Below are 7,682 nucleotides of genomic sequence, written 5' to 3'. Positions count from 1 at the left end.
GCCCGGGATGCTGGGGATGTGGGTTGCCCCCAGGGTAAGCAGCGTGCCCTGTCTCAGGGAGAGCTGGTGCCGCGCAACCCCCCCCCCAACACCCTCCTCTACCACACGCACCCCAAACCACCCCCGGAGCACCTGAAAGAGCCACCCATCCCTTGGGTGCTGGGGGCGGGGGGGAGGCAGATAGGTGCCCTCACGGTGGGCGAGGGTGTATTTTCAGGAACTTCCTCCCCCTGTTTTGGGCAAGGTCCCTCAGGGACTCGAGCACCCTCATCCCCTGCCTGCTCGGCACCTGCCCACAAAACGTGTCATGCTTCGGTGGCATTACTTCTGTGCTACTGACATGCAGCTGCGGGGAAACCCCCCCCCCCCCCCCCCCCCGGGGTGTCCCCTCCGGACCACAGTGGCCGTGGCTCCCCGGGGAGCTGTGCCTGAGCTTGGCCACCTGCATCACCCGTGGCCCCGGGTTGACAACTGTGTAGCATGAGAGTGATCCCTTGTCAAGGTCATGCCGTGATAACCTGGCGATAACCAGGTTCACACGGTGATAGCCGCCCGTGCTCTGCTCCCTCTCTTCTGCCTGGCTTGCACCAGGGCAGAGGGATGACAGCACCGAGCTGGGAACATCCCTTGGGAATCGCACCCGCTCCCCTCGAGTGGTAGCAGCTTTGTGGAAGGTCTGGAGAGGTGGAATTGGGTCTGGCCGGACAGCTTTGGGGCTGGAGTCCCTGCATGTGTGGGGACACACGTGCCAGGAGTTAGGAGCCGGTGCTGACAGGGACGGTGGCACTGGGACAGCAGCACGGAACTGTATCCCAGGTTTAATGTGGATGGTTTCCTTTGGGCCAGGGATGAGCAGTTGCAGCCATCCTGGATGGACACGAAAGGAAACAGGGATCATCTGCTTCCCAAATGGGTTTGGGGCGGAGGGTGGAAAACAGCCTGTCGGGGTCCCAGTGCATGTGCTGGGGGGCTGCCCCACAGGGAGCGGCTGCTGGAGGGGACGATCACTCACATCCACAGCCCAGCTTGGGAACGAGTGGGAGATGGGGCATAGTCCAGGCAGTTGCAGCTGGGCCCGAGGCGGGCGGGCACGGCATGGTGCTGGGGTGGGTGTTTGGGAGGGTTTAGCCCCCGCTCCTTGACCCTTGTCCTTCCCGGCACAGCAGTGGGGGGCTGCGGCACTGGCTCCGGGCAATAGCTGGCTGGAACTGAATCCCTGCCCTGCTCCTCAGGAACCTATTTAAGAGGTAAGGGCTGTTTGCCCAGCTGTGAGCTGCGGGACATGTGCATTTTGACGATGCTTAGTCACCAGCGCTGAAATCCCATAGGAATGCCGCTGGACCGGTGAGTACTTGCTAGGGTGAATGGGCACTCTGATTCCCACTGCCACTTTTGGTTTCAGTCATGACCGACTTTCCCCTGCCGGCACCGGCACTGGCTCGTTTCCCCGTTAGCCACGTGCGTTATCTTGGGAAGGGGTGCTCTTCAGAGGTGAGCCCCCCTAGTCTCGCTGTGCAGAAGGATGATGGCAGCCGGGGGGAGGCATGGACTGGGACTGTGGACTTACTTTTTAATTACCGTGATTAGTCATTCTGCGATTAGCAGGGTAATTGGGTTTCTAGACCTTGCTCCCGCCATGGATTGGCACACGTGGATTTTTATGGCTCGAAAAGTGCTGTCGGTGACTTGTTGTGGGAGAGAGGAGCACTGGGAGGACGGCCAGGCCAGGCCTTCTCCCTTCCCTGCCTTCATCCCGTGACCTCTAATCAGGCCTCCCCGGCACTGCCAGCTTTTCTGCGGCCAAACCTCAGGATCTGAGCATTTAATCCCCCTCCAGACTGTGAACCTCATGGTATTTTGCATTCTCCCCAGGCCAGGCAATGCCACCTGAGCATCGTGTCCTGCCAGGGGAGAGCCGATGGGCAGCTGCTCGCCTGTGGTTCAGCTAAAGTCACACTGACCGCCCAGCTAATGTATAACACGGGTGGCCTCACGCCCGGTGTGCACATTAACTCGCTTTCACAACCGGCACGGTCCCTGCGACCGCTGCTGTCTCCCTCCGGAGCATCCCTGGCATAGGGCTTCTACATCCCTCTGCCTCTGGGTCTGCAGTTGGAGCGACTTAGCTTGGAGGGAAGCATTGCTTTGGGGAAGGGATAAAACCCCACTGACTCTTAAAAGGGAGAAAAATGGAGGTGATGGGAGCTGAGCAATGCCCCGCTGCAGAGCTGGGCACTTCGTGCATCCAGGCTCTTTTATACAGGATTTACAAATGTCGCCCGAAATGGGCCCCCCCCGGCTTTTGCACAGCAAGACATGCGGCTGCTTTTCTTCTTGCAAGAACATCTCCTGGGGAGAAGGTAGTGGTATTTATTTGCTTTGCGATTATAGAGGAATTTGAGCCTGTGCCAAATGCTGCTTTCTCCCCAGAAACTGCAGCGACGTGGCTTTCGATGCTTCGGAGAGTGCCTGCAGCCAGAGAGGGGCTGCCTGGCCCAGCAAAGCCCATCTAGCTGACGGTCCCCGGGATAACGCCATCATCCCACTGCAGAGCCGGCAGAGCCATGCCCGAGAAGGATGATGATGCCAAAAAGCCGGCATCGGAGACTGTGCTGGACCAGCGCTGGAAGCTACAAGTCTTCTACCTCTGCTTCTATGGCTTCATGACACAGATCCGGCCCGGGGAGAGCTTCATCACCCCGTATCTTCTGGGGGCTGACAAGAACTTCACGCAGGCAGAGGTGAGCCGTGGGCAGCCTGTCCCCCCGTGGTGTCCCCCTTTCTGCTCATGGTCACCACCCTGGGGCTGGCAGGAGCATCCTCTCACGGTCCTGGGGTATGGAGGGGTGCGGTGAGATGTGGTGGTGCTTTTTGGGTGGCTGGGGGAGAAGGTGGCATGTGTCCATCTGGCAGCGTGTCCCTGTCCCGCTGGGCTGCGAGGTCACCCTGTCCCCTCAGCCCCAGGCTCAGCTTTCTCCCGTGTAAGACCTTGTGACCAGGCTAGATGCCACTTTAGGGGGGTGATGCCTGATCCCTGCCCACCTGGGCAGCCAGTGGGGTGGCAGGGGGGTGCCAGGCTGGGAGAAGCCCTCTCCCATCCCACCGGTGAGACCCTCCCATGCTGGCACAGTGCAGGGCACAGGGCTGGGCACTGCCAGGCTGCTGGCAGCGATGGGGTTAGACGAGGAGGGACTGTATGTCGTCGTCCTCTGACCAAGTGACGCTGGCCCCGGTCCCAGCAGGCTGCTGCATCCGTGGGAATGCTGTGTTCCCAGCACGGGAGGGGCCTGAGGCTCAGCCAGGCCCCTGGCTGAGTGCGCTGTGGGCCACATTCCTCCCCAATGAGGTGCCGCAGCGGGGGTCAGTGGCTGATGGCCACCCAAACCGCATTCCTCTGGGCTGGGGGCATCCCCCAGGGATGTGTCCCGTGCTCAGCACCTCCTCGCACGCACGGCAGGTGACGAACGCGATCATACCGGTGATGACCTACTCCTACATGGCTGTGCTTGTGCCCATCTTCCTGCTGACGGACTACCTGCGCTACAAGCCAGTGCTGGTGCTGCAGAGCCTGAGCCACATCTCCATCTGGCTGCTGCTGGTGTTGGGCACCTCTGTCCTGGCCATGCAGCTGATGGAGTTCTTCTACAGCGTCACTATGGCCGCCCGCATCGCCTACTCTTCCTACATCTTCTCCCTCGTCACCCCATCCCGCTACCAGCGTATGGCCAGCTACTCCCGCTCTGCTGTCCTCCTGGGAGTCTTCACCAGCTCCGTGCTGGGCCAGCTCTGTGTCACCTTGGGGGGCGTCTCCTTCCTCACCCTCAGCTACATCTCATTGGGCTTCGTCAGCTTCGGCCTCATCCTCACCCTCTTCCTTGAGCGGCCCCGGCGCAGCCTCTTCTTCAATCAGCCTGAGGGGGCTGCGCCCACCGAGCTGGACAAGATGGCCGGGGGGGATGGCGGTGGGGGGACGCGGGGCTGGCGGGAGGCGGTGCTGTGCCGTATGCTGCGGGAGGTGGGAGCGTTGGCCGAGCAACCCCAGCTCCGGCTCTGGTCCTTGTGGTGGGTCTTCAACTCGGCCGGTTACTACCTGGTGCTGTACTATGTGCAGATCCTCTGGAACGAGATCTACCCCACCATGGACAACCGCCGGGTGTACAATGGAGGGGTGGACGCTGCCTCCACCCTGCTGGGTATGCTCGCCTGGGCTGGGAACACCAGGGATGCAGGGGGACACCCCTGTCCTGCTGCATTCCTGGGAATGGCAGTCCTTATGGCATTTGGGGGGATGCAGGGAATGGTTTGGCAGTGGTGATGAGATGAACATCAGTGGATGAGATGAGCGTCGCTAGGCTGGGGGATGCAAAGTGGTCCCATGCTGGTGATGTGTTCACAATATCCTTCATCTCCTCCCCAGGGGCTGGCGCCTCCTTAGCTGCCGGCTATGTGAAGATCCGCTGGAGGCTGTGGTCGGAGCTGGTGATCGGGGTGGTGACAGCTTTCCAGGCAGGGCTGCTCCTGCTCATGAACACCACCAGCAACATCTGGCTGTGCTATGCTGCCTACGTCCTCTTCCGCGGCTCCTACCAGTTCCTGGTGCCCCTTGCCATGTGCGTGGTACCCTTGGGGACCTGCTCCCACCCCGGCAGCCAAGCTGGTACCAGGGGTTCACTGGTGACCCCCTCTTTCCCAGTTTCCAGATCGCTACCTCCCTCTCCAAAGAGCTCTGCGCGCTGGTCTTTGGAGTCAACACCTTCTTTGCCATCGTGCTGAAGACCATCATCACCATCATCGTGGCCGACAAGAGGGGCTTGGGCTTGTCCGTGCATCCCCAGGTAGGGATCAGGGGCACCGAGGATGGAGGTGGTCCCCTAATGATGTGGGATGAAGGGGGGGCCGCAAGTGTCATTCTCTTCCCCTCACTCTCTTGCAGTTTTACGTGTATTTTGGCTACTTCACACTGCTGGCAGTGGTCTACCTGGTGGCGGCCGTCTGTGTAGGCATCTGGCACAGCCGCCACAAGCAGCTGGCAGAGCCGGCCTTGCCCAAGGAGCCGTGCCAGCTCCTCACCGAGGTGCCGGCGCAGGAGAAAAGCCTGAAGGCAAGCACCGTGTGAGCCTGAGCGCCGGCATGGTGACCACAGTGGCTAGGTCTCAGCTCCATAAGTGAGCGTCACCATCACCGTGTGCTCAGTCTCTTGTCCTGCCACTGGTCTTCAGCACTGGCCTGTTGAGGACATAACCCCTTAGGACCTGTTTTCTGCTCCATGGGGGCAGGGCTGTACCCTCCCCATCCACAAACACAACCAGAGCAGGGTTGCCACGGCCAGGTACCACGCAGGGATATGGATGGGGTCCAGGGGGTCTCCCAGCCACCAGCTCCCCATCATCGCACGGACCCAGGCTACAAGAGGATAACATTTTTTTATTATTCAGTGCCTTTAGAAAATGATTCATAGGACACAACTGACCAAAAAAAAAAAAAAAATCCACAGGCTTTAAATTGCATTAATTACACAAAATACAGTAGACTGTAAGAAATAGAGACCATGTGACTCGCACAGCTTTTATGGTAATAATTTCCATACAATAATAAAAAGCTAGTTACAGATTTACCTTTTTTTCTTTCTTTTTTGTTTTTTAGCACCTTGGATTTGCCCATAACAATTCAAACTAGCTTTGCTGCCCCTTGGCCCTTGGAGTGCAGCAAAGGTGGCACGGGGAGGGGGGGTGATGGCAGGGTGCCTGCCCTCGGTACCATGCATGCTCAACATGCACATGCATGTAAACACATGCCAAGGGCACGTCTGGCCCCACGTTGGGGCCACCCCATTGCCCCGGTCTGCGCACTGGCCTGAGTGTGGCTGTACCCGGGATGTGGGGGCACGCCTGGGGGTCTCGAGGGTGTGTGGAAAGAACTGGGGAGACCAAACCCCCCCCCAGAGCTCGTGAGCTACTGGTGTGGATGATGATGGGGGACTGGGTGGGAATGGTCCTTACCTGGGGAGGGCGGAGACCATCTGGGGGGAGCCCCAGCACCACCATGGGACGGTCCCTTGCTTGGGTGGGGTGCCTGGGTTTCAGTTGGAGAAGACCCCGTGGCCCCAGCAGCAAGGATTTGGGTCCAACCCCGAGCTCCTGGTGAGGACAGTGCGGGGCTGCGGGGGTGTCAGAGAACCCCCCCGCAGGCTTTCCAGGAGGGCACACCGCATGGCAGTGCTGAAATCTCCCTGCCAAGCATCCTCTCGCCCAGCCACCCCGAAAAGAGCATCCAGGCAGGTGGGAGACGCAAGCTGAAGTGGTTAAATATTAGGAGTTAGAAGAGAAGTGGAGGGAAATGAGGAGGAGGAAGAGGAAGGCAGCCAGCCCACGGCTGCCCTGCCCCAGGCAGGATGCGAGCCCCTGCCAACCCAGGGCAGGGGTGATGGCGATACTCTTTGGCTTCAGGTCTGCGGGAGAAGAAAACCCTGCGGGGCGAGGGCAGGTGCATGGGGGGGGCTGAGGACCACAGGGGTGCCAGGGTGCAGGCTGGCCCGACCCTCCCCAGGGAGATGTGGGGTACCCAGGGGACGGGAGGGTGTCACTTTTTGGCGGCAGTCATGAAGCTGTTCTCGATGCAGAGGACGACGAAGGCATGCTGGCAGCTGCTGGCCATCTGCTCCAGCAGCTTGCCAGAGCCCAGCGAGGAAGCCTGGCCGGTGACGGCACGTTCCTCTGTCCGCCACGTCTCACAGTAGCTCTCGGGCAAGCGCCGACCCTTGGCATCCGAGCCGTGCCAGATGCTCTTCTGCGGCCTGGAAAGGAGAAAGGTGAGGGGATGCCGCTGCCTCCCCCCCCAGTACAGACCCCATCTCCCCACTTTCCCCATCACTTAGTCCCGCACTCACCATCCCACATCCCGCAGGACATCCCGGCCGTCAAAGGAGAGGATGCGGGCGCCAGCTCGCAGTGGGGCCCCGCTGCCCGTGAAAAGGGCTTCCCAGTTACTGAAGAGCACTTCGTCCTGGTGGGGAGTGGTGGAAAGAGGGGAGGGTCAGCCCTGCCTGCACCCTGAGAGCATCACAGGAGCTCTGAGCCCCAGCAGCCTCTGGGGAGGGGATGCTTCACGGTCACTGCCATGTGGATGGATGTGGGCTTTGGGATGCTCTGCAGCTCTTGGAGCTCCTGGGGTGTCAGGAAGGGGATGGGGACACACACGTACCCGGAGGTTGACAATGGGCACGGCGGCGCGGTCAGCCCTGCGCACAATGCTGTAGAGGTCCTGCAGGCGGGAGGAGAGGAAGGCGCGGAAGGTGCCGGCCAGCCCGACCTGCCGGGCTTGCTGGAAGCACTGGAAATCGGCGCCCCGGATGCCGCGCATGCCACCGCTCAGCGGGGCATTCAGGGCCACCAGGTGAAGCTGCCAAGAGAGGACAACAGGGCTTGAGGGACGTGGCTTTGGCCACCATCATCACCTCCCCTCAACCGGCACGTGGCACTCACGGCAGGCTGGAAGTCCTGGTGCACGTGGGCGGCCACGGGGGCCGGATCCGGCCGGCGGTGGATGTAGTAGCTGTTGAGGAGCTCGTGCTGGTGGTGGAGCAGGGGTTGCTCGGGCAGCCGGTGCTGGTTGGCCACCACCTCATCCCCGTGCCAGGGACGGGCGGTGGGTGGGGGGCTGTGGTTGTGGAGGGGGTGCAGGGG

At 60.9% G+C, this 7,682-nt stretch overlaps 2 protein-coding genes across 2 annotated transcripts in view; one reads left to right on the top strand and one right to left on the bottom strand.

Annotated features, from left to right (window-relative positions):
* Window positions 1-2,489: 2,489 nt before the first annotated feature.
* On the top strand, window positions 2,490-5,116 carry SLC19A1 (solute carrier family 19 (folate transporter), member 1). Its single transcript, XM_010566991.1, has 5 exons — window positions 2,490-2,741; window positions 3,458-4,193; window positions 4,418-4,610; window positions 4,694-4,835; window positions 4,934-5,116. Exons 1-5 carry the CDS (start codon window positions 2,565-2,567, stop codon window positions 5,114-5,116), a joined length of 1,431 nt encoding a protein of 476 aa, XP_010565293.1. The 5' UTR covers window positions 2,490-2,564.
* A 1,463-nt stretch (window positions 5,117-6,579) lies between these two features.
* The window catches only part of COL18A1 (collagen, type XVIII, alpha 1), a 17,954-nt gene continuing 16,851 nt past the window's right edge, over window positions 6,580-7,682 (bottom strand). The window contains exons 40-43 of the mRNA XM_010566990.1: window positions 7,482-7,682; window positions 7,201-7,398; window positions 6,887-7,002; window positions 6,580-6,793 (exon numbers count right to left, since the gene is read on the bottom strand). The exon at window positions 7,482-7,682 is cut by the window's right edge and continues 3 nt beyond it. Coding sequence (XP_010565292.1) covers window positions 6,580-6,793; window positions 6,887-7,002; window positions 7,201-7,398; window positions 7,482-7,682 — 729 coding nt within the window. The remainder of the gene's footprint in view (window positions 6,794-6,886; window positions 7,003-7,200; window positions 7,399-7,481) is intronic.

Source organism: Haliaeetus leucocephalus, unplaced genomic scaffold (genome assembly GCF_000737465.1).
Source record: "Haliaeetus leucocephalus isolate CR32 unplaced genomic scaffold, Haliaeetus_leucocephalus-4.0 Scaffold223, whole genome shotgun sequence".
NCBI classification, from domain to species: domain Eukaryota; kingdom Metazoa; phylum Chordata; class Aves; order Accipitriformes; family Accipitridae; genus Haliaeetus; species Haliaeetus leucocephalus.
This window is presented reverse-complemented; position numbering and strand designations above follow the sequence as displayed.